Source organism: Carassius carassius, chromosome 9, assembly GCF_963082965.1.
Source record: "Carassius carassius chromosome 9, fCarCar2.1, whole genome shotgun sequence".
NCBI lineage: Eukaryota > Metazoa > Chordata > Actinopteri > Cypriniformes > Cyprinidae > Carassius > Carassius carassius.
The window spans coordinates 28,501,849-28,528,496 of record NC_081763.1 but is presented as its reverse complement, the minus strand read 5'-3'; the positions used below and the strand labels follow the sequence as shown (position 1 = coordinate 28,528,496).

The following is a 26,648-nucleotide window of genomic DNA, read 5'->3' as shown; positions in this document are numbered from 1 at the left end:
AGACCAAAAAAAATTGTGATTCTCAATTTATCCAGAATTGTGCAGCCCTATTGTGCATCTATTTTTTTAAACCACATTCTCACTTCCTGTTGTTTTATTTTTAGCAATTGACCAACCACATCCGAGACACGCTCCCCGGCTTGCGCAGCAAACTCCAGTCTCAGCTTCTCTCTCTGGAAAAAGAGGTGGAAGAGTATAAGAACTTCCGCCCGGATGACCCTACGCGAAAAACCAAGGCCCTGCTGCAGTGAGTCTCTTTTAACTCGAGCAGATTCTATGCTTTAAAACTGTAGGGCAGATGTTTACACTCAGACCGCCACTTTCAGGATGGTCCAGCAGTTTGGAGTGGACTTTGAGAAGTGCATTGAAGGGTCCGGAGACCAGGTGGAAACGGCAGAGCTGTCTGGAGGGGCCAGGATTAACCGAATTTTCCATGAGCGCTTCCCCTTTGAGCTGGTCAAGGTAAATGCAGCTTTTCAACAGAACACTTAGTTTTGTCTGCTTTTGAGCTGATAGAGTTTCTCTGAATGTCTGCAAATACTACTTTGATCTTTAGATAACAAGTCCCAACAAGCTCCAGGGGAACCCCGCATGCTACAGAGGTGCAGTGACAAGTCCCTGTTACGAAGTCTCTCTTTCTCTTTCAGATTGTGTTTGATGAGAAGGAGCTCCGGCGAGAAATCAGTCACGCTATTAAAAACGTCCATGGTGTCAGGCAAGTGGTGTCCCTGCAGGCCATATGGCCATACGGCACTTCTTATGTCCTCTGTTCACGGACTAACACCTCACTCGTTCACTCCAGTCACACACTTTCTTTCTTTCTCTCCCCCGTGTGTTATAGTAAGGCCATGCTTTCACAACACCGCAGCCAGATGACTGCTCACGTTTTCTCTTATAATCTGTCTTGTTTTAAAAATAATAAAAATATTACATATTGCATCTCTCAGTAGATGTGTATACCGGTAAAAGCGGCGTTTTTAAGTATTTTCTGCATGTCACTAGCATTTTCACAATACCGTGTTTTCTGGAAAACGAGTCATACCTGACTGTCAAGTCATATTGCTTCAAAATTACATTTTTGAGATTAAAAAAAAAAAGTCAGTCGTTTATAAATGTATGGTTAAAGACGAGCTGAAACTTATTTATTTTAAGGAAAACTGAAACTACTGATGGGTGGGAATGTGCTTTATAAATAAACCTGAGCCCATGCACCTTTTTCAGTCGGCGCAAATCCACATCCATCTAATGCTTGCTTGACAGTAGCTGAATTTCCATCACAATGCTTTTATGCGCATTTCGAAGTATTGCATCAGAATCGAGTGATGGAAACACTGAATTTCGAATAAAATGCCTTAATTCGCAAAATGTTTTTATACTCGCTTGAGGTGAATTTTAACTTTTGCGAAAAAGGGTTTAATGCGAATAATGGGAAATGGAAATGCATTTTGCGAATAAATTCCGCCAAGCGCATCAAAAAAATTAATGTGACTTTGTGCTATGGGACACCGAATCCTGACTAACCAGTGGACCGATCTTTTTCCACAGCATCTGAAATGTGGTTATATGGTCATTCGGAAATGCCAGAGCAAAGTCTGTCATCAAAGTATTTCTGTATAATTGCCTCCCAGAACTGTTAAACGACTGCGTTCCCAAACAGCAGCATCCACCACCGAAAGCAATAACCGCATTCATTGTTTCGTCTGCTCATTCTGAGGTGCAAGTCATTAAAAAAAAAAGGAAAATTATTATACTCGTTAGCTTCTCCTACTTTTCTTAGTGATGTATAGTGCTAGTTTATCAGGAAGTGACTTTTTTTTTGTTCTCTTTGACTCAGTGCTTGACTCAGTGCAAATGTTTTGTGCGATATTCCAATTTTTCGCTTAAATAAGTTAAATTTTCAACTTTAAATGAAAACCCGGATAGTAAGTGCATGCTGGAATATATGTCAGATGAAAAAAAAAAAGACTTATACTCTGGAAAAGATATCATTACATAGTAAACATAATTAAGTACGTTGTTGAACTACAGCTCCCCAGTTATAGTCCAGCTCATTCGAGATCGAGTTCGAGACCCAAAGAACGTTGAGTTCTAGTCAAGACTGAGACTGGAAAAGGGTTGAATCCGAGACAAGACACTTGAGTCCACATGTTCATGAGTCCATGACAAGACCAACACCATGAAAATATGGTCTTGAACTTGGTTTCTAGGAACAAGAACATGAAAACACGATCTTTAAGGACATGAACCATGAAAATATGGTCTTGAACTCATACTCAAGGACTGAGACTTGGAAATGTGATCTTGGACCGAGATTGAGACCATGAGAATATAGTCTTTGACTTTGGCTTAATGTGGACTCTGTCTTGTCAAATTCGACCCTCGTCCGCTCTTGGCTTTGACCCAGACTAGATTGAGTTGCTTAATATGAGTCTGCAATCAAAGTGAGCATCAGTTAGGCCGTGATTTGTCTCTCTTGTGAGACCCTCAGAAATGTATCTGCGACCTCAATAAATGGTGTCATGAGGGCATGGCCTTAACCGATTTTAAGAGAAACCTCGTTGTCTCTGAAATGTCTAATTGACTTTTTTTTTTCCACAGCGAGCCACACTAATCTATCCATTTCTTATTTAGAACCCACTTTATAATTTTTATTTTAGTCTTTGTGAGCTAAAACGTTGTCTTTATCCTCTTCTTTCCCTCCACTTCACCTTCAAGTATCCTAATCTCATGTGGATTCACTTCTATCTTAATATCATTGTCAGAAATGTCTGTCTTTGAGTTATTTTTTTGGCACTTTTGTTGTTTTTCTTTCTCCTTACTGTTCGTCTCCGTCCTCTTACGTCCTGCTGTCTGTCTGTCCTGTGCGTTCTCAGAACTGGGCTGTTCACTCCAGATCTGGCGTTTGAAGCCATCGTGAAAAAGCAGATCATTAAGCTGAAAGAGCCCTGTCTGAAATGTATCGATCTGGTTATTCAGGAGCTCATCAACACAGTCAGGCAGTGCACCAACAAGGTACTGCAGTACTCCAGCCTGGCCACAGGGGGGGCTTCTTGTGGGGGGGTCCCACTACACCTGAGACAAACAGTCGGGGCTTTCAGTGAAAAGCACAGAGGGAGAGTCAGAGGTTGAACGTGTTTGTGTGTTGTGCGACCCCCTTGGCCCCCCCGACTGCTGTGTGCGCTGGTTCTGCTGTCGTGTGTTGGGGTGTTGTGACGGTCTTGTGAAAAGGAGATGAGCAGAGAATTTCACTCTCTGGTCATCTGCGGTCTCAAAGGGACGAGCCAGGGGTGTTGCAACATCCTAAACGTCTCCGTTGCCAAGTGTCAACATCAAAATGTAAGGGCTTTTTGAGGCCCATTCACACCAATTCTGAAATTTATGTACAAAATACTTGTTCAGCTGTCTTAATGATTCCAGTAATTGATCACATTATTAATCAAATAAAACTTGACTGTAGCTTACTTAAAAAAAAAAAAAAAAAGATTACTTATTAAATAAATAAGATGCTTTAAAAGAATATAGTTAATGTTTTCAAATGCTTAATTGCATGTTATTTGCAATTGAGTGAAAATCTATTATAGTTTAAATGTGTATTATATGCATTGTTTTTTGTTTTTTGTTTTTTTTTACTAGTTTAATTAGGACTTAAGTACATCTGTTTATGCAATTTCATAATTACTTCACTGAGACTACATTATGAGTCTTTTTCACCAGTTTAAATTAATTTGAGAGTCGTTTTCACAGATTAATTGCAAGAGTCAGTTTATAAGAGTCCTCTGTTCAAAAATTAGACTGGTTGTGTAGTCTATATGTTTTTGCATTCAGATATTTTATTGCAGTTTAATTTATTTTGTGTTGCAAACTTAACTTAAACTACAGATTCTGCTGTGGTGCGGTGTTCTCTCCACATTGGAAGAAAACCGATGTTGAAGAACTATTAAAAGTCAGCATGAATTAAAAATTCACTATTTGGAGTCTATTTTATAAATGTATATTATAGATCTTATTGTGAACAATTAATTTGTGCATATGTTACAGTTGCTACATCTGTTTCATTGTGACCTTAACAGAACCAAGTGTTTTTTTTTTTTTTTTGGAGGCTAGTTTTAATATTTATTAAATGTAAAAAAAAAACACGTATACTGTGTAATAGCATTGTAGTAGTGAATATTTTTGGTGTGGAAAAATGCTAATATTTTAGACTAGTTTTATTGGACATTGAGTGAACAAGCGTTTCAAATTTTTGTAAAAAAAAAATTATTGTGGTTAAAAAAATAAAAAAAAACAATTCATGGATGTGAAAACCTGCGGCTCCCCCTTTTGGACCTAGTTTGTATCTGTTCATAGATAAGAAATGATTAATCAACTAAAAGTTTCCTCTCTTTTTATTCTTCCCCTTCTTTCTCTTTTTCTTTCCCTTTTTAACACCTCATCACTTCTTGTCCCCCCTTCTATCACTGGCTTCCCCCTGACCCCCTCAGAACGGGGTTGTTCACCCCTGATCTGGCCTTTGAGACTATAGTGAAAAAACAGATCCGCAAACTGAAAGAGCCCAGCCTGAAATGTGTGGACCTGGTGGTGTCTGAACTCACCACCCTCGTCAGGAACAGTGCCAAGAAGGTAACCAGGAGCGGATCGAGAAAAGGCGGAGTCAAACTCCTCATCCCTCTGTTTCCATACGCTGCCGCCCACCTTCCCATTCAGCTTTCCACCTGTATGACGCCACACCCATAGTGTGTGTCTAGAATGTGTCCATGTGACTTGTCCAAAGCTGGTGTTCTGTTCCATAATGAGCCTTGCATTTCCATATCCCATGTGAATCCAATAAAAACCATTCAGGTTGCTTTTTAAAAATTGGATGTTTCCAAGCTGAATCAGCTTTAGAGCTCAGATCCAGCATTTGTCAGTGGCACATCACCTTCTTTTACTCTGTTGCTTTAGTAGAGCATCACTTAGCCTGAACCACTGACTGTAAAAGTAAAAGACACACAGTGACAGACTCTTTGCCTCCTGCCCCAGACACAAAAGGCTGCTGCTGTTGTCATAGCAACTAAAAACCCCATCACCTGCCATCTTGTGGTCATAGGTGGAACTGCAGTGCTTGATTCTTGATTCTGTCCTCCCTCTCCAGTGTCACAAATTCCTTTTTGAAAATTTCACATTCTTTTCTTTCTTGTATCTTTTTCACTCTCAGTTTTGGATGAGTGTTGGTGGGAATTTAATCTCAAACATGTGTTTCTGCATTTCACATGGAATTGTTATCACTTAAGATTTATATGTTATAAATAACTAGGGATGGGAATCGTAAGAAGCTTACCAATACTAGCTGTAGTTCCAATTCCACTTAAAGAGCAGGTCATATGGTATTTTAAAGTGTCCTAATATTTGTGTTGGAGTCCCCTACAACAGGTTTAAATGCATCTATGACAGAAAACATTGTAATTTTCTCAGAATATTCATTTAATATTAGAATATTAGAATTTTTCAGTATATTCAAGTTTTCAATTCAATTCAAGTTTATTTGTATAGTGCTTTTTACAATACAAATCATTAAAAAGCAACTTTACAGAAAATAGTTTCTACAATATTTAGTAGTACACTGTAAAAAATCTAATGAGCTATTTACTTAAAAAAATTAAGGTAACAATATTACACATAATATTTTTGAGTAGTTTTTCAGGCTTGATTTTTTTTTTAATGGCATCTACCTGAATAAATCATGTGAAATCTCCTAAATTAATCTATGACACAATACATTTTATATAATTAGGGAAATGTGCTCATTTATTTTAAGTTTATTCTCAAAAGTCTGTGATTTTAAATAAGGTCTGTTTGTATTTTGTTATTTTATACATTTACAAGACTGTATACAGCCAATCACCTCAAGTAGGAAAATACTTGAGAAATACTGGAAAGTACAGCACTAGCACTAGCAAAGCTACTGCTCATTAAACAAGGTTTAATGCCTTTGAAGAGTAGTATCCATAACCACAAGCTCTACTCTTCAGCACAGTGGTAACGATTGCACTGTGCAATGGAAACTTCGATGTTACAGAAACTCTTACAAATGTCAAATGTAACTGAACATTAAACATTAATAGATGCTTCCTTTCACCCAAAAATATAAAGTAGCATTTAATTTCAAAATTTACTCTCCATATCCAGCCATATGCAAAGAATGCTGGGAACTAACATTCACCTCTAAAATAAAACTGCAAAACTGTGCTAATTCTCTTAAAATAAATAGGCAGCCTTCTTTCCTTAATTATTTTAGTTTAATCAGTTCCCCAATTCAAGCACCAAAACTGCTTAAGTCTCCTTAAAAAAAATGAGGAAAACGCATATCTTGGTTTTATTAGTAAAAAGTCCTCATTCTTTTCTATACAACACTGAATCATAATTTCTTTAATGAAATCCACAGATTATTTTTAATTATCACTTTAATTTTTTTTTAATGAAAATTACAAGACTCATGATTCACTTTTTACAGTGTAGCTTATAAGTGGTGACTGTCAGTCAGTATATATATATATATATATATATATATATATATATATATATATATATATATATATATTAAAAACCTATATGACCTGCTCTTTAACGATTCCATTAATGATCCTTTTTGTATATTTAAGAAAGCACCAAATTATTGATGATAAGGATAACATACCATATGCTATTATACTATATATTCTTACATACATTTTTAAATAATAGGAAAATTATAATATTATAATAATCTTATAAATTAAAATAATAAACAGTGCTATGCTGGTAACATTTGTAAAATGTATTCTTTGTCACAACAAAATTTATGATTTTCTATATGTGTATATTTCACTACACATTGTCATATTAACAGTAAATAAGTAATTGAACTGATTTATTGTGATTTTATTGTAAACCGTTAGTTTTTCTTAATTACAATGGGTCCAATTTGGTCTCTTTAATATCTTTGTGCACAATCGTTAGGTGTTGTGTTGCCATTGTATTGCAAAACACGTTTGCTGCTATTGACACACAGTTAGGATTATTTTCAAGTCTGACAGGCCCAAAAATTGCGCCATTTTATTCCTTAAGCGAGTCTGTTGTTAATTCATTAACTACTCCAACTGACTCGGTGAGTGAGTGAGCCATTTAAGGTCAATGAATTTGAGACTCATTTGACTGATTCGTAAGAGGAATCTGAAGAAATCACTTAAACATAACGTCTACTGCCTTGGTGCTGTAGATTCACCAGCGCAGTGTTGTGGCCGTATCAGTAGAAGAACTCTTATAATAACTCTTAAAACAACCAAATATCAAAATCATTTGGCTGTAGTATTTAACAGCTATATTATCAATTGTCATACAATCAACTGTTTCCCGATTCCCAACCCTAGCATCCCTTAAATTTGGTTTACTGCACTTAGAACTTAATTTATTGATTCTGGGAGTGAATGCGGTCTTACCTGCACAACTTGCTGAAATACTCAAATCTGCATCTGTGTGTGTGCGAGTGTGTGCATTCCTGCTCTCTCTTGCATTGGTTCCTCTTGTGCATGGTGGCTTATCAAAAACTAGTCCCCACATCAACCTGTTTGAAAAGAAAGTTAGCGCTTACTGCTTTTACATCGCAGTGTGTGTGTGTGTGTGTGTGTGTTTGCACACGTATGCGTGTGGCTATGTGTACATGCCGTAGCCTGCATCTATCTTGTGCTTTTCCCCACAGCTAGGCTCTTACCCCAGACTGCGAGAAGAGACAGAGAGGATTGTCACTAGTTACGTCAGAGAGAGAGAAGGCAAGACCAAGGACCAGGTGCGAGACTGGCGAGAGAGGATCCGCTTTTACTGTTGTTGTTTTTTTGTTTTCATTAATTTTCTTAATGTGGAAAATTGTTTTCTTTACCAGGTCCTTCAGCTGATTGACATTGAGCTGTCATACATCAACACCAACCATGAGGACTTCATTGGATTTGCAAAGTATGTGTAGCATACAGTGCGGCACATTCTGGGTTTCATTTCTCACCTTAAAGCTCGACTCTTAACCATAGGAGTGCTTTTTGCGCATTGGACTTTTGACTGTCTGCAATTCAGTCTATTATTATAACTTATTTAGACAGGAAGTGGCCATGTGGCCAACATGTAAAGCAACCAGTCACAGTTCACATTTTCAATGTGAGTTTATCTGAAAACACATTTAATTCTAAGAGCAGAACAGAATATGACAAGTTCTTCTGCAAAAAAAAAATCTTTCAAAGGTTCAAAGTTTTTTTTTGTTGTCGTTTTTGCTTAGGGGTGTGCTCATCAGTCTGCGGCACTTTATTTATTTTTTTTTTTTTTACCAAAATGTTAACTTTAATTATGGTCAGTTAAATATATATATATATATATATATATATATATATATATATATATATATATATATATATATATATATATATATATATATATGGTAATGGTACAGATGATCCATACATCTTCATACATCCCCATGCTATTATCTTTTCTTTAATATTACTGGGGCACCACCAACAATATTTAGATGTATATAGAATTTGTATATAGTTGTTTTCAACCTGGTAAAGAAATTCTGGAAGTCATATTTGGTCTGTGTCTCCTGTTTACTGTCAGTGCAGTGGACTAAAAACATCAGATAAGCTCCTTATGCCTGTGCATTATGGCTAATTCATTGGACAACTTAAATGCACTAAAATTATTAGTGCATGTCTTTGACCTCTCAAACTAGTGTACAACTAATGTTTCATTGCATGTGAAATATTTGCATGCTCAGATGGTTACTGTAGAGCATCCAAGAGTTGAGTCAAAGGTCGCCTACAAAATCAAGCCTGTCTGACCCTGCTCGCCCTGCGTGTCCCTATACGCATGTTGTGAGTTTGTCAGGGCGCCTCTGTTAACGGTTCCTCATGCCGTCACTTTCAGTCTTGACTGCAGGCGGATGGATGACGGTACAATTCCAGGGTACAGCAACAACAGGTGCGCTAGCGCCCCCCTTAATCACCCAGACACATTTAGACAGATGTTAATCAGACCACCCATCTCCTGTTTTTTTTGTTGTTTTTTTTATCCACCCTGCCTCAGAGCAGGATTAGTGCCAAGGAGGTTTACACAATAATCAGTTTACTGTATACAAGACAGCAGCATGCAGTCGGCGCATGTGTAATTAGTGTTCTCTGTCTGTTTTCTCCACTTGCAGCGCCCAGCAAAGGAATATTGTTAACAAGAAGAGGGCCGTTCCCAACCAGGTACACTTTTCTCTGCTTCCACATGCTTTTAAATCTACGTTGACACCCCTTGATTCCGAAACCATCACGCCCTCCACCATTCCAATTAAACACAAAAGGGCCTAACATTGAACCCTGAGAGACCCCGCCCACATCACCCCTTTTAATTTACCAGCTTTGATTGATTAAAAACAAAACAGTATTTTTCATCAAGGTATCTATCACTTATTTTTGCCTTTTACAACCCACAAAAAAATTAAATTAAATTCTGTTACATTGCATCCCCACAAAGAGTGTTTTTGTTTGAATGAGCAAACAAGATTTGGGTAATTAAAAAAAAAGTTAATGTTTTGTTCTGCAACATAAATGACATAACTATTGTCATGAACAACTCTTTTATACATCAGATATGTTCTGAATGGCCGATATTGTGAAGCATCACGCTGTAATTTGTGTTGACAGCTTGAATTCTGTCACTTCACGCCTGGTTAAGACACAGTGTTAGTATTTACAGTATGTGTAACATTTCATTTGAATGAACATTGCTTGGCACTAAAGAAAAATAAGAAAAGATAGAAAAATAAAAGAGCCTGAAATGGGCTTTTCATGTATGAAGGTTTCAGTGGAAATGACATAAGCAACTTGAAAGTACGCTGTGTTATTAGACAGGGACATTCCCTTTCATTTCCTCCCACTTTTGAGAAACCCCGCTTTCACTAGCATCACAGCAGCACTAGCTGCTAGTAACACTGACGCATGACAAATGAGTAATCAATGCATTTTTTTCAGTCTTGCCCTAATTTTATGCAAACTACCTCTTTCTATTTGACGTGTAATTTAGAATGTGCATGGATCCAGCCTTGACAATGACACGACCTAGTAGATCATTCTGATCTGTGGTACTGTCAGTTAATCTAATTGCATGTAACTTTATGTTGCTCTCTCTCTCTCTCTCTCTCTCTCTCTCTCTCTGTGTATGTGTGTGTCTGCTTGTAACGTTTTTTTTCTCACTGTGACTTTTTCTCTGGTCTTTGACTCACTCCATCACACCCTTGTCCCCATCCAACCTTTTCATTTACAAACATGTCTTCCTTCACTGTCCTGCTGCATTGTCTTCCCTTCCTGGTTTTGCTTGTTTCTTGTGTCTTTGTCCCATTTCTTCTCCCCAAAACTTGCCCCTACCCCTGTCCCTCCTTATCACTGCAGGGTGAAATACTGGTAAGTAACATAAACCTACAAGCTACGCCCAGTTATAGGTCACCAGCGCTCATCCAGTCAGGAGAACTGAGGCCGTAACAGGTCAAACTCTAATTACCAGTGTGGGTGGGATGTCTGTGTGAGTTATAAAGCTGATGGTTTTTCTTCGACTCTGCAGCTAGGTGGCCTGAGAGAAGGCGAAGCTGAGAAGGTATAGTTTGGTGGAAAAACCAAAATGGAATAAAAACCAGGAATAAAAATTTCAATTATGGCTCGTTTTCAATTAGTTACGACTAATCAGTAACTGACGTAAATTCCACCATAAAATGCCCACTGTAATTAGTGGCATTACCTAACATTCGGCAATTATAGTAATTAAACCAAGAGAACATTACTAACCATTCCTTTGAGAAAATGTCACAGTGCACCCTTAATTTCATATATGAGTGTATTTTAATGCATGAAAACATTTTCATTATTTTTTTTTAATTGAGCATGGAGTGAAATGGAGGCCTCGGTTGTCCTGTTTCTGGATGTGAGTCCTGGCAGCCCAGGCTGGGAGAGCGGAATTTGCCTTTGAGAATCAGCCTCTACGTCACCATGGGGATATGGTGGGTGGGCGGGGCCAAGAAAACTAGATTCATACTAGAGTGCCAAAGTAAAAATTCAAGATAACATGTGGTGTCTGATTGGGGTTTCTTTACATATAGGTGGTGTGCATTTTTAATGAACTAATCTATTTTTATAGATTTTTGAATGTATTTGCCATGAAGAGCTAATCACAATTATTTTCCACTGAAATGTGATTTCCTTTATACTAACAACAAATCTGAGGTAGGACTGGGCTATATGGCTAAAATATTCTCCGTATGTTTGAACCTTTTAACTATATTTAATTTCATTGAATCCATTTGTCAAGTAGATTCAAAATTAAACAATAAATATCTAATTGATGTAATCAAGGCATGTTTTCTGTTTTTCACTAAATGAAGAGTAGCTATGTAACAATTAATAGTAATAAATAAGCATTTACCTTTAGATTTGTTTATTACCTTTTAATTTTAAGGGGATGCACCATTGAATCTTATTTTGGAGTTCTTTTCCCTAATCAATTGGCTCTAATTTAATAAATTAACTGCTTAACCTTAGCGAAATCCTTTCTGGGGCAAAGTTAATTGGGAGATTTCTATTGGGGTAATTAACAGTCGCCTCTCACAGGTAATCATCTAATCATCTCGTCTTTAATTCAAAATCATCCCTTCTATCAACAAATTTCTGTTTAATGAAATCTCTGATCATATTTTGCTAACTCTTTGATTAACTTGTTGATAATTATGCATTTTAAATGTACATAATATTAGGATTAACTTGTTTAATTTCGAGAGGCAGAAGTCAGAATGTGCAATGTGGAAGAACGGTAAAATCCAAACACAACGGAAAATAAGGTCATGCTCTCATTTCTTTCAGTTGTGGGCGGCAAAAGGGTAATTGGATCCATGTTAGAGAATACAGAGCCCAAGCCAGGCTCTGACCACAGATATTTGCTGGGTTTCTGTTTTTGTAGTCGTTTGTTCAGATCGCTACAGTACATCCTAGCATGAGGTGCCTGAGCCGTAGTGTCCTGGTGTTTTTCTCTACTCATCAGTCTCTTCTGTCTTTTTCCCCTCTCAGAGATGGTTATCAGGTTTCTAGATTTAAGAAGGTTGATGGCATTTCCCCACCTAGGCAAACAATCTGTATAGCGTGTAATAGCTTTATGTCTGCATTATTTCTGTTGGGACTGTCTAACTCTAACCCCCTCCTCTCACTTTCACTCTGTTTTTATGGAGAACAAAGCAAAACGGAAAGGGAGGAAAGGGATGGCACCGTAGAAATCCTTGTAGTAGATTTTATTGTGATATTTCTTTCTTAAATGGAAAGCGTTACGTGTCATTGATGCTGTCGGGTATTACGATATAAGATGTAGTACCAGAAAGGAGCTGAAATGTGCGTTAATAATGGAAATAAGATTCATTTTGTTTCTGTTGACTCAATTTCTTTACCACTGAAATCTGAAAGCCCTTTCCCTCCCGTTTCCTTGACTAACCCTTCTCCAGCTCCTGTACCTTTTCTTAGCAAACAACCTCTGGTTAGGACCTGCTTACCTGTGTCTTCTTTCACTATTCCTTCCCGTTCAATAGCCTTCAACACTTGATTGTACGTCTTTCTCCATTTAACACCACTAACAGCATTCTCCTTTGTTTACCAGCATGTAGGCTTGTTTTTACTCACTTATTTGAGCCTAACATACCACTGCTAACCTTTGACCCGTTATCTGGCATCCAGTGGGTCTGGATGGCATCTGCTGTCACGTTGCCACAAGAACAACAAAAAAAATCCACAAGAACAACAAAATTGTTCCTTTGTTCTTTTATTGTTGCTCTATTTCAAGACTTAAAGACACTTACCCAGTGGTTTAGTTAGTGTATATTCAGATTTTCTAAAGCGTTTATTTGTAACTAAGCTTTAATTGCTGCCTTATGTTCCGACTACATGCAGAGTAACGCTAGATACTGTAGTCCAGTGGTTCCCAACTGGTGAAACGCAACCTAATGCTAAAACCAAATTGGCATATAATTTTGTATATCAGCTTTTAAAAAGAAAAAATACTTTGAATCAAAAATCAGGGCATTTTCGCTAATACTGATACAACATTTTTTATGCGTTTATGTTGGTAAATCGCACCTCTGCTGTTGTTCATGCAGTTGTGTTCATCACTTTTCCTGTTTAGCTATAAATATTTATTTTTATGTTAATATGTTTGCATATTGATGGACTATATATGTATTGTCTATACTTCTGCAAATTTTCACATAAAAGAAATGCAGTCATTTCGGTTGGAATCCACGCATTTGTGAATTGCACGCGAGGGCAGAAGATTTCCACAAGCACATTTCGCAACTTCAACCTGTTCGCGCAGATTCGCTCTGTTTACAAACATAATGCTACTTGTTTTAAAAAAGATATTACTGTGTTATCCATTGCTAATATTAACTTAATAACAATTGACCTTCTTTTGCCTGAATTTTTTTTTTTTACAAAACAATGGACAATTTTTACCCGCAACAAAAAATTCGAAACAATGGACCTTTTTGTTTTGCCTAAAAAAATTTTTTTTAAACCAGTTGAGAACCACTGCTGTAATGTACAAAGCTGAGTTATTTAGTTAATCAAATTAGCCACTATAGAAGGCAACCAGACTTTGGTAGAGTTACACAAAATATTTCCACAACAGGTAAGGCTTGCACAATAGGGTTTTCAGGATTGGTCAGCGTAGGACACAAGCTTCCAGCACAAAGACTGTTGAACGTACATGTGTGGATCTCATAACTGTTTCCCCACTCTTTTGGCATGCCCTACACCCTCCGCCCCCCTCCTCCCTCTGGCCCACAGGTTATCCGTAAAGGCTGGCTAACCCTCAACATCAGCATTATGAAGGGTGGCTCCAAGGAGTACTGGTTCATCCTGACGGCCGAATCGCTGTCCTGGTACAAGGACGAGGAGGTGAGATATGTTCTTCATTTCTCTTTTGCAGTCCCTCCCCCTATGGCTTCACCTTAAAACCAGCTCCAATCAAGTTGGGCTCGAGCGCCATGTGTGTTTGAAATTAGTGCAAATGTTAGCTGTTTTCCAGAGTTCCTGTGGCTTGACTGGTAGAATGTGGTGCTAGTAACATCAAGGCCTTGGGTTTTATTTCCAGGGAGTACATAAATTTATGAATGTGTACTTCAGTGCATTTGGCAGATGCTCCAAAGCAACTTCAATGTAAACGTCTCATTCCCCAAGAGAGATTGTTTATATGTAAAATACCCCCATCCAGGAGCGAATGGTAGAGTCCATTTGCTTGAGCCACGGGTGTGTGTGTCCCTGCCCAGCCTAACCAATGTGCGGACTACTGTTCAGCTGCAGCATGATGAACAGGTAGTCTGAACACTGGGCAGGCGGGGGGGAGAAAAGAGGGCGGCTGGACCGCAGGTCACTGCCCCGAGGACTGCACACGACTGCAGAGGAGAGTAAACAGTTCAGACAGAAACACTGATAAAGCGTCAATCTTACTTAACCCATCGAGAACATGTTCATCTCACTACTTATTTAAAATAGAGTAATAAGAAATATTTCCAAAATAAATTAAGGTTGTAATAGAACCATGTAAGATGTTTGGATCGTAACTTTGTTTCAGCAGCAAGTTTAGTTCTCAAAATCCCTATAAATCTGATTCTCAAAATTGTAAGACTGTCAGAAATACTGATATTACAAGTCTAATGAAAATCATTGTGAATTATTAGGGAATGACAAAATTATGAAAGAAAAAAAATGGCAAAAAAAAGTGCAAAAGTAAAATATTGGGGGGGTTAATTCTCATGAAAATAATGCTACAGTGAAATAGGTTTCGTGTTTTTACTGTAAAAATATAACCTCTTTTGATTTTGGAGTGAAATGTGCTGGTTTTGTTTAGATTTTTACTTTTAAAAAGCTTTTTGTACCGAGTAATGAAGGCACACAAAGAATCAAGTAATTGAAGCTGGTCGTCATATGCCCAAAAAAATGTATATTAAATATACTATGATTCTTAACATAATGAAATCAGTTGTAACAACATCAGTGGCTATCCCAACATTACTTATCGATAATAAGGAAATAATTTCAAACGTATATATTCGGTATACTCACATGTCCGCTGCTGCGTGGCAAATGCATATTCCAGGCCTCTGTAGTTTCTTCACGAGGAACACAGATCGCTTTGCTATCATGGCTCCATTTTCGAATTCTGAACCGTGTGCAGTTTTCGCTCTTTACCGTTGTTTTATGAATAACACTGAGAATTATTCCTTTAGCAGTGGTTTTCGAAGTAAAGAGAAAGCGATAAATGAAGAAAAGAGGACGAAAGTAAAAAAAAGGGACGAAAGAAGAGGCAAAGTGACGTGGCAAGCGCACTGAAATGTTCCAGCCGGGATCCGACTTTGGAATTTGCAGGAAATCGTACTGGGTTACTGGGGGTTGTTGTGTGTGTATATGAATGTGTGTGTGTGTGTGTGTTGGGGGCAGGGAAGTGTTCCTCTGAGTGATGTAACTGTTGGGGCCGTAGCTGTGCAGACATAAACGTTTCCAGATGCTGCTTCTCAACTCAACAGAACGAGTTGGCCGCAATAGTCCTCATCCAGACTCCCCCTCTTCTTTTGATTTTCTCTCTCTGTCTCACATCCCCCTCTCTCGCTTGGCAACCTGGTGGTCCTTCTTTAAAGGGACAGTTCACTTCCAAATGAAAATGTGGTCATTAACTCCCTTTCATGTTATTCCAAACACGTGATCCCAAAAGAAGATGTTTTGAAAAACTTAATGTGGCTTTTTTCTGTACGTCCATTGTTCTAGATTGTATTCAGAATCTCATAACTTTAGAGCAGCTTTTGATACCTCTGTGAAGTGGTTTATAAAATTGTCATAACTCTTCCTCTCTCATCTCGCTCTACTAGGAAAAAGAGAAGAAATACATGCTTCCTCTGGACAACCTGAAGCTCAGAGACGTGGAGAAAGGCTTTATGTCTACCAAGCATATTTTTGCAGTCTTCAACACTGAGCAAAGGTCAGTGCTGACTGCAGCTCTCTATGTTTGTGTATTTGTGTTTGCTGTTCGGCCACTTTATGTATCCGATCCCCCTCGCAGGAACGTCTATAAGGACTTGCGTCAGATCGAGCTAGCCTGTGATACGCAGGAGGACATGGACAGCTGGAAAGCCTCTTTTCTCCGAGCAGGCGTTTATCCTGAGAAAGATCAGGTACTAATGTTCAATCTGAACACATGAACAATCTAAAGCACTCCGTGTTCCATTATTGAGAGTTTAGTCTACACTTATAACTTTCATGATGGGATATATACAAATAAAACTGAACATTCAATGGGAAATAATGAAGAATAGGACTTTTGGTATCAGGAATTATTTGTCACTTACACTTACACAGTCTCTTATGCTCACCAAGGCTGTGTTTATTGCAAAAATACAGTAGAAATATAATTGTGAAATAATACAATTATTTTCTAATAATCTATTCCTCTTCAGCATCATTACTCCAGTCTTCAATGTCACATGATCCTTCAGAAATCATTCTAATATGCTGATTTGGTGCTCGAGAAACATTTCTTATTATTATCAATGCCGAAAACAGTTGTGCTGCTTAATATTTTGTGGAAATCATGGTACATTTCTTTTTCAGGATTCTTGAATGAATAGAAAGTTCAAAGAAATATATATATATATATATATGTATATATATATATATATGTATATGTGTGTGTGTGTGTGTGTGTGTGTATATATATATATATATATATATATATATATGTATGTATGTGTATGTGTGTGTGTGTGTGTGTGTTTATATATATGTGTGTGTGTGTGTGTTTATATATATATATATATATGTGTGTGTGTGTGTGTGTGTATATATATATATATATATAATGTATATATGTATATGATTTTTAGCATTGTAAATGTCTTTCCTGTCACTTTTGATCTATTGAATGCATACTTGCTGAATAATCATAAGACTTTCTTTCGAAAACAACATTACTGATATCAAACTCTTGGGAGTTGAAAAAAAAAATGCACTTATTAGCACATGCATTTGTGTTATTGACATGATACCTTAAAATCTGCAGTTTGTTAAAGACAGGTATGCTTTTATGTTATTAATGTGTTATTACTATACTATTACTTTTGCACAAGCAACAAGCCAGAAACACTCACACTGCACTTATCCATTCATGTATTAAAGATACAGGTCACTTTAGATGTTGTCGTTAAAATTCATGAAAAGTCTTAAACTTAGATCAAAGGCAACAGATGAAATAAGAAGTGATTGTAAAGAAACTGGGATGTGTGTGTTGTGTAGGTGGAGTCAGAAGATGCCGCTCCAGCCGACACCTTCTCCATGGACCCTCAGCTAGAGAGGCAGGTGGAGACCATTCGTAACCTGGTGGACTCCTACACTTGTATCGTCAACAAAACCATCCGAGACCTCATGCCCAAGACTATCATGCATCTCATGATCAACAGCGTAAGTGCACAACCCCTTGTGTTTTAAGCAGTTCATTTTGAAACATTCATTGTACTTTCCTTCCTGTTCTGTCCCCAGGCGAAAGACTTCATCCACTCAGAGCTGCTGGCGTACCTGTACTCCTCAGGAGATCAGAACAGTCTGATGGAGGAGTCTGCTGACCAGGCCCAGCGTAGAGATGAGATGCTGCGTATGTACCACGCCATAAAAGAGGCCCTCCACATCATCGGTGACATCAGCACCAGCACTGTGTCCACTCCTGCGCCTCCGCCCGTCAATGACAACTGGATTCCAGAGAATAGGTTAGAAAATGACCAGCATGCTGCTGTCTGGAAAGGAATTACAGTCCCGTTACTGTGGCTTTCTGTGTTTAGAATGAAATATGAACACGGGCCTCTCTGGTCGGGTTTGCTGTCACTTTGCTGCAGTAGTTCTGTGATTTTTGGACACAATCAGAATGATTGTTCTATTCATTTAATTCTATTCATCTTTGCTGATGAAGAATAACTGTGCTTTGTGTACATGCTCATAATCGTAAAGACTGTTGTTGTTAAAACATCAAACAGTTTGGTTACAGACATTCCTGCTGAACAGGCTTTCAATGATTTGTCCTTTTTTGGAGGTCTGACAATTCACCCATTTGACCCATAGTACACTGAGATGCAACCTAGAGAGTAAAGACAGTGAAAAGTTTATAATCGAAAAAGTTAGTTTTTTCCACTGTATTCTACATAAAGGATATCAACCCCTATAACAATGGGTCTTCACATTATTTTGTCCAGCCCATGTATTCCTTGGTGTTTGCTGGTGGTTTGACCACAAGTGTGTGTGTGTGTAGAAATTATCTGATAATTACACTACATCATAATACTGTAAAACTGACAGTTTCACGATATTGAGTCACATGGGTTCCTGTACATGATGGACTATGGGAAACTTTTGCATATTTATTTGTCCAAATATGGGACAGGCCTTAACCCTTTAAAGGCCCCAATATAATTAAAGTGAAATTAAAGAACAAACTGTTGTAATTTTGTAACCTTGAACAAATATGTTTGGAGTTTGTTTCAGGATTTTGAAACTGCTTGCCAAAGTGAACTTTCTGCAAAACTTTATATAAATGTATATACTATATATTATTTCATCGCATCACACGGTGCTGCAAAAGCTGGATTTGTCATGTCACACTGAGCTGCATCCAGCGTAGACCGCATCATCTGATTATAATGGGTTCTATTGTCTTTTATTGTGTCAGTTCCCATCATGCCGCTCGTGTAGATGGTGTAGGCGAGGTGAAAGCAAAGAATTTGCCATGAGTATATTAGGCCTTAAAAGTAGTGTACTTCATAAACATGTTTTAGTGTACAACTGTTTTAATATTTTATTTATTTCTTTTCCTGTCCTTTGTAGCCCCAACACCCAGCGCAGACCACCTACATCGGCCCCGCCCCCCAGCAGACCTCCAGCAGTGAGAGGTCCAACACCGGGCCCGCCCCCACTTAACCCCACCCCGTCCTTTGGAGGTCCACCTATTCCCTCTCGCCCAGGCCAGCCCATTAATGCCTTCGGCAACCTGGATCCTTTCAGTGCGCCTCCACTGATCCCATCCCGCCCTGCCCGCATCCCTCCGGGCATCCCCAGGTAAGACACTTAACCATCCGTCACCTCCATGAAGATATGTAGACTCGCTGTGTCTGTGAGAATGAGCATCTTGTGCCTGAAGCGCAGAGGAGTGAACGTTTGTTGAAGGAAAAAAAAAACAAACAAAAAAAACATTTGAACAAGGTTTGACTGATGTACTGTTTCTTCAACTCTTATTCTTCATTTACTGTCAGTTGCATGCAGATATTTCCTTCTGTCCCACGCTACTACTAATATTATTAATAAAAAACAGTTTTACCTCATTTCCTTCTCAGCATAATCTTTCCAGTGATATTATTTTCCTGTTTTGATCTCCTCTCATCTCTTCCTTTCTTCTTCTCCTCTCTACTCATTTAGTGTCATCTTTTCCTCTCTTCATATCTGTTCTCAACTATCCTCATCTAGACTTCTCTCCTCATCACTTCTATTCTCGTCTCTTTTCTGTTCTAATCTTATCTCTTATTGTGCTTTCTCACGTTGTCTCATCTGGCATTTTCTTATCTCATCTGTTCTGCACTCATCTCCTCCTGTCCTTTCTGCCTTGTCTCATTTCTTTTCTTCTGTCCTCTTCATCTCTCATTTAGTCTCCTCCAACTCGTCGGTCTTGTTTCGTCAAATTTAGTCTCTCTTCTAACCTTCTCTTCTGCTTTCGTGTGGCCTCATCTAGCCACTTCTCGTCTCACCTAACTTCTCTTCTCATCGCATCTCATCTTGTCGCTTATCTCTTTTCATCTCTTCTCATCTTGTTTCTTCAAATTTCTTCTCATCCAACCTCCTGTTCTGGATTATCTTGTTCATCATCTCTTCTCATCTTGTCTGATCTTCTTCTCTGTTCTAGTCTCATATAGTCACCTCTTTTCTTGCCTCATCTCTTCTCCTTTTGTCTTTTCTCATCTCACCTAGTCTCATCTCATCTCAGGTAGTCTCACCTAGTCTCGTCTCTCCTCATCTAGTCTCTTTTTATCTCTTCTAGTCTCATCTTGTCATCTCTTCTTGCTTCATCACTACTTCTTGTCTTATCTCATCTCATCTCATGTCCTCTCATCTATTCTCATCTCTGCTCAGCTAGTCTTTTCACATCTCATCTAGTCTCATCTCTTAAGTGGTCTTATCTAGTCTTGTCTCCTCATCTTTTGTCTCTTCTCACCTCATCTCATCTAGTCTCCTCATCTTTTGTCATCTTGTCTCATCTCCTCTTAGGTTGTCTCAATTGTCTTTTCTCATCTATTCTCGGGTAGTCTGATCTATTCTTGTCTCTCCTCATTTCATCTCTTTTCATCTTATCTTGTCTCCTTGTGTCTTTTTTATTTTTTATCATCTAATCTCATCTCTTATGTGGTTGTATCTAGTCTTGTCTACTCATCTTTTGTTTCATCCCATCTAGTCTTAAGTATTGTCTCTCGTCTTTTGTCTCTTGTCATATCAATTATTGTCACTCCTCATCATGTCTCTTTTCATCTCTTTTAGTCTCATCTAGTCATCTCTTTTTGCCTCATCACTTCTCCTTTTGTCTTTTCACATCTCATCTAGTCTCATGTCCTCTCATCTAGTCTCGTCTCTGCTCAGCTCTTGTCTTTTCTCGTCTCTTACGCGGTCTTATCTAGTCTTGTCACTGCTCATCTTTTTTCTCTTCTCAATTAATTCTTGTCTCTCCTCATCTTGTCTCTTTTCATCTCTTCTAGTCTCATTTAGTCATCTCTCCTTTTGTCTTTTCTCATCTCATCTAGTCACATCTCCTCTCATGTAGTCTCACTTCTTATCTCGTCTCATTCCCTTCCTCATCTTGTATGGTCTCATGTCTTTTAGTCTCATCTCTTCTCTTTTTCGTCTTGTCTTCTCCCTTCTCCTACATCATCTATCTGTGGTTGTGGGTATGTCTCACCTCTGTTTCTCAATCTTTTCTCCTCCTGCAGCAGAAGACCCCCTGGCGCTCCCAACCGGCCCACCATTATCCGCCCCGCTGAGCCCTCCCTTCTAGACTAGACCCGTGCACTGTCCAACATAGGCTGACAGAAAGAAAGAAAGAGAGAGAGAGAAAGGAAGGGCTGGAGAACTGCACTGAAACATGTGCACGTGTTTCTACACATACAGCCTCACCAATAAACTTAATCCACTCAGACGGTCTTCTGATCAGCGCTGCTAATCACATCCTTACTTTTAAAGCCCAGAGGTCTAAATTAAGCACATAAATATTCAAATAAAATTGTTGTTGTTGCTATTATTTTGTTAAACTAAGAGTGAACTAAAGGGTGTAGTGGCCTCCAACTTTCAGTCATTTCATCACTCACATAGGTCAGGTGACCACCAGGGGGTATCCTACTCAACTTGTGTAGACAAACCAACAATAGAATCATTATGCCTCCTCCTTGACTAGTGGTTTAATGTGGGATAATATGTATAAAAGCACTGTGCAAGCTAGTTGCTGTTTAACGAGCCTGTTCTCTGGTAACTTAACAGTGAATGAAGATTCTTTCACGTTTCTTTCACACTTCATGTGTTTTTTGTTTTCATTCTGTTTTCTGGACTCTCTAACTTGAATTGCTGAAATAAGACACCATGACCGCTGTTGTTATTGCTATGTGGGATCGATTTTGATTTGATTTCTTTGGTTTTCATGTTCAGTTGGCCATTTGTTATGTTTGATGCCCTTCAAAATGGCACTTAGTACCAAGAGACTGTTAATTATAACACCGTAGCAGCTAACCAATCAGAGAAGTGCAAACATACAAGTTCATAATTCAAAAACCTAGATGTTGACGCTCATGTTTGATGTTAACTGGCGACATCCTCTTTCTGTTGGGTCGTGAAATTTGGTTCTGGAAAGCACTTCTGGATTTCTAGTGATGGGAATTTCTTAGGTAGTCAGATGAAGAGAAGGATGTGCAATTTGTATGCAAATCTCTGTAATGATCTGTTTATATAAATAATAGTTTGTGTATATGAATATAATCCTGCAAAGCATGGTAACCACTCATGACGGGCCGACCCGTCAGAGCTCAGGTAACAACCGACTCCAAATCTGTTAACAGTTTATGCTAGCTTAGCGTTCTGATCATTGTAGCTTAAATTAATTGCCAAGGCGTTTATGGGGCGCTTTTATTTTCGCATTCAGGTATGGTGAGGTTCAGGGAAGCGTTTATGAGTGGGAAGAACAGGAAGTGGGAATGCACTCAAACACAAGGTCACTGAACATGGTACATGCAGATGTGTTTGTGGTTGTAGGGCGTTTGCTTTATGGAACCAGTCCGTTCTCGCCTACAAAGACAGCGAACTTTCTGAACTCAAAAAAGCAAAACAAAACAAAAACAACTGTGAACCTTTAATGTAGAGATCATCGTAAATGTATTTCTGAGTGTATTATTTATAACCTGGGCATTTTTCACAAACTGTATGCTTCAGAGTAGAACAACAGTTATTCTTCGCTAATGACAGATTTATGGCCCGTCAGTTGCGATAACAATGGTTGAATTCAGAATTCAGAGAGAAAGCGGTCCAGCTGGTTTCCTGTTGATCCTGTTTTGATTGCAGAATCTTTGCCGTTTGCCTTTATTGATGTGCGTGCAAGGAAATGGGCTGTGACAAATTTTGTTTTCTTGATTAACTTGATAAGAATAGGGAATTTGGTGTGAGCGGGTCTTTGATTTTAGCGCCAATTTGTCTGTAAATAATCGAAGGTTTGGAGTCGGACTTGAGATTAAACTTAAAAATTAGCTGCAGATATCAGGGCCGAACGCTCTTAAATCACTCCTGTGTGTTATAGCTACAGTGATGGCAACCACTGCTCCTTCTTCAGTCAGTTCAAGGCTTGAATTAAAATTTTATCCAGCTGTGTCCTTTCCGATTTCAAATTACTTCAACATCTGTTAAGAACTGGAAGAAGCCCTGATCACTGCAGCCATAACTTTTCCTCTGGTCTTTTCTCATGGTGACCCAATCCCCATCTCTCTCTCTCTAATAACGGTGTCCTTTTGTATGGCGTGAGGGACTGAGGACATATTTAGCATTCTTTTTTATGCTTTTGGAATAACAAATAATTGTCAAGTGCCTGTGTAGCAATTAAAATGGACTTGGAGCAAAATCCACATTGAGAAATGGAAGTGAGATGATAATAAAAATGTTGTGTATAATAAAGATCTGGCACTCTGGTGGTCGGTGTTTCCTTGTGTCATGTCTCCTCGCTTTCTCCTTAAACATCTCTCCCAGCATGCATCTCTTTCTCTTGCTGTTCTCATGAAAATAAATCAAATGTAGGGTGGTTTGCTTATCTGTGACTGCATCCAAAACCTCATGCCCTTCTTTTGAAGGAGTACTTGCTTTGTAGTTGTAAAAATCTTTTTATTTTCGATACATTATAAAGTATGAATGTGCAACATAATCTCATAGCAATTTGTAACTATTTTACGTTTTTGGTGAATTGGTGGTTAATTTGTTTGAATTTATACGATTTCATTTGTTTGTTTTCGTATGATCTACTTGGGCCGATTTGATGGTTGTTTAGGGGTGGACCTTCATGCTTACCTTTTTGTACAATTCACATCATACAAATTCATACGAAATCACCACCTTGTAAAACAAAAAGGAGCATTTTCATGTGCGATCAGGTGGATTCAGTAGTATAAATGAAATCCAGATGTACTAAATTTGCTATGTTTGTCACATGTCCATCAAAAGTGCACTTCAGAAATTTACTTCATTAAATTAACAGTAATTTTTCATGAATACTATGAATTTGGACATACTACTCTTCTCACATACTGTTTTAGCCTACTTTATAGTAGGAAAGAGTTAACTAAAAACAAAAATGCATACTATGAATTTACGATATGTACTATCAACATTATTTTTAACATAAGAGCGGGTGCATCTATTTGTGCATCTTTACTGATTCAAATTGATTTACATATTACAATTTTTTTTTCTTTTCTACATGTTAGATAATGCAATAATGTCAGAAAAAAAGGTGGAAGCACCTGGGCAATTAAGATAGCACTTGGCTCTTGCTATGACTGTAAACTGTTCAAAGAACTTTGGTACCAAGTCAGATTTTTAAGAACACTAGTTTTCCGGAAGTACCAGCAGTATGTACTAGGTAAATTTGGTATCTATTGATATATACTCACACTCCTGCATTAAGTCAGTTGGGGAGCCACTCAATAAGCTACTGCTCATTCATCTCAAATGTGCTTTAGAAGCATTGAAGATAGTAATCAATGTTGTGAACGTGAACGCAATGGCCAATTAAAAACTAGTTTTTAGCTACGTTCACGCCACGCTTAATTCCGTTCCGAGATGACAATGTTTTACCTGTACACGGGATCTTGCATTTCTGTGGCAACACTATCAATGCCAAAGTGTTCACGTGCTTGAAGAACTTGAAATTACAACTTCTTAATTTGGAACTTTCTGGTAGCTTGGACCATATGAACACTGTTGCTGAACACATTGGCCAGTCAAGGGTTTTTAAGTTATTCAGTGATACATCCACACAGTACCATTCAAAAAGTGTTTGTGTTCTTCATATACTCCTGGTTTTGAAACAAGCCGTTACCCCAAGAATTGAATCTTGAGGTTTCAAACATTTCCCACACCTACACGGAAAGTCCATGCTTTTGAGTTCTTTCTTCATATAATTGAATCTTAAGATATATGCAGAAGTGTTTGCAAGAAGCTAAATAAATGGCTAATCCATTGGCTGGTACAGTTAAAACACTGCCATAGATGTTTAGTCTCACTACCCTCACTTTTCAAATGAAAATGTTGGAAGTGATCCTCCACAGACATTGTCATAGCGCAGGGAGTTGAGCTGAAAATTGTGCACTGACGCATACTTAAACATACACAAGAACGAACTTCTTTTTAGCATGCACTAATTAATAAATCATGGATACTGTTTTGGAAAAATGTCAATCAGACTGAAGCACAGGAGCATGTAATGAGCTGATGAGTCACATTTGCAGAGTTGAGGGTCTCAACAGGATATTGAACCATCACCACTTCCTCTGTGAAGCTGACTTTTACATATGACTCATGAGCAAGTTTCCTTAGCAGAAGTAAAAAAAAAAAAAAGTAGTTCGACGGAAGACCACATCCGAATAATGACCAGTGTTGTTTTATTATCAGCATGTGACTTCACGAGAAACATGCAGCTCATATTTATCAGCTTTTCTTTTAGAATCATCCATTTCTATATTGCAATAAGTGTTTTCACAAATTTTTTGAGATCTAAATCTATCTCCAACTCTCTCTCCACATTCACAGCTTCTAAGGTCATAATGAAAAACTCGGTAGAGCTCATCAGAGCCTGCTGAGTTACTGTAAACATACATGTTTCACTCTGTACAGCATGCAAATGTAATTCTCACTGCTGATCTGTGCTTTTGATTGCGGTTGTTGAACAGACGTCCACCTCCCCGACGGCCAGAGAACCAACGGTGAAGTGGATCCAGTGCTCTGAAGGAGGATCACCATATGGCTGCTCTACTACAGCACCATGAGGACATGATGCCTGTTTCTATAGGATATGGAAGGAAGAATCAATTGGATTGGACAAAAAGTCAACATAAATTTTACTATGCAATTTAAAAATTTGACTGGTTTTACACAGTCTTGTTTGAACTTTTCTCTCATCTCAACCTGAAAAGGTGCTGACTTACTTTTTTAGCAGTCTTGGTTCTAGAAGTAGTTTTTCCCATTCGGTTTCTCCATAGATTAAATAGATAAAAAAATGAGTTCTAAGTGTTGAAACAAATCAAACCAGCTCAGAATTGCAACATTATAAACTCTGATTTTAAACAAAACCCAGTATGAAGAACTGTAAATAATGGTGAATCTGGAAAAAAAGTCAGATTAAACCATATAATTATTTTTTTCCCCAACTTTAGAAATATTTAAAAAAGGTATAGAAGAAATGGAGTGCTGCATTGATGATGTACTGTATTTTTGTAGGCCCATGAGTTTGCATCACCCTGGTTCCCTTGATAAAAGCCAAATATAATTTTTCCAATGGCTTTTCGATTACTACAAAAAAATTAACTTGCCAACAATAGCTTATAATTCTTACACATTTGGTTCAACATGCAAACTCTTCACACATGAACACAACTGAAATTTTAAAGTTTAAGCACAGTCGTGACAAGCAGAAAGCTAAACTAACTACACCATTAAGTTGGTGAGTAAAAGAGTTGGCACGATGACAGTTAATGTTCCCAACAACCATTTAGTCCCATTTAACCACTTGTGTATTTACTTGTGTTTTTTATGCCATAGAATGAAATGTGTAAACATGCGCTTTTGTTCACCATAGACCTTATTTCAATCAAAAACCCCTAAAGGGTGATATAACCTAAAATGCAAACTTAGTTCCAGGTTTTGGCTTAAAAAATTACATCAGAGAGTGCACTCCACTACACTTTTAGACATCCTTTTGTAAACTTCCCTACGCACTTCCCCTCTTCCTCTTCTTACACTGTTTACTGTATTGATTCTCAG

At 38.0% G+C, this 26,648-nt stretch overlaps 1 protein-coding gene and 1 long non-coding RNA gene across 11 annotated transcripts in view; one reads left to right on the top strand and one right to left on the bottom strand.

Moving 5' to 3' along the window:
* dnm2a (dynamin 2a) overlaps positions 1 to 26,161 on the top strand; it is a 50,111-nt gene extending 23,950 nt beyond the window's left edge. Inside the window, exons 7-21 of one of the 10 annotated variants that reach the window (XM_059558794.1) lie at positions 105 to 247; positions 327 to 462; positions 648 to 715; positions 4,482 to 4,620; positions 7,715 to 7,801; positions 7,895 to 7,965; positions 9,200 to 9,248; positions 10,434 to 10,445; positions 13,857 to 13,967; positions 15,935 to 16,044; positions 16,126 to 16,237; positions 17,355 to 17,519; positions 17,598 to 17,821; positions 18,930 to 19,160; positions 21,074 to 21,350. In XM_059558794.1, coding sequence (XP_059414777.1) covers positions 105 to 247; positions 327 to 462; positions 648 to 715; positions 4,482 to 4,620; positions 7,715 to 7,801; positions 7,895 to 7,965; positions 9,200 to 9,248; positions 10,434 to 10,445; positions 13,857 to 13,967; positions 15,935 to 16,044; positions 16,126 to 16,237; positions 17,355 to 17,519; positions 17,598 to 17,821; positions 18,930 to 19,160; positions 21,074 to 21,143 — 1,728 coding nt within the window. In that variant the 3' untranslated portion in view covers positions 21,144 to 21,350. Of the gene's footprint in view, positions 1 to 104; positions 248 to 326; positions 463 to 647; positions 716 to 2,873; positions 3,013 to 4,481; positions 4,621 to 7,714; positions 7,802 to 7,894; positions 7,966 to 9,199; positions 9,249 to 10,433; positions 10,446 to 13,856; positions 13,968 to 15,934; positions 16,238 to 17,354; positions 17,520 to 17,597; positions 17,822 to 18,929; positions 19,161 to 21,073; positions 21,351 to 25,558 lie in introns of those variants that run through there. The other 9 variants (XM_059558793.1, XM_059558792.1, XM_059558787.1 and 6 more) reach the window with 9 other exon arrangements.
* On the bottom strand, positions 12,819 to 15,928 carry LOC132149495 (uncharacterized). Its single transcript, XR_009435029.1, has 2 exons — positions 15,135 to 15,928; positions 12,819 to 14,464 (listed from the first exon to the last, which is right to left on the bottom strand). It is a non-coding gene; the product is annotated as an uncharacterized LOC132149495 (long non-coding RNA).
* Positions 26,162 to 26,648: the final 487 nt, after the last annotated feature.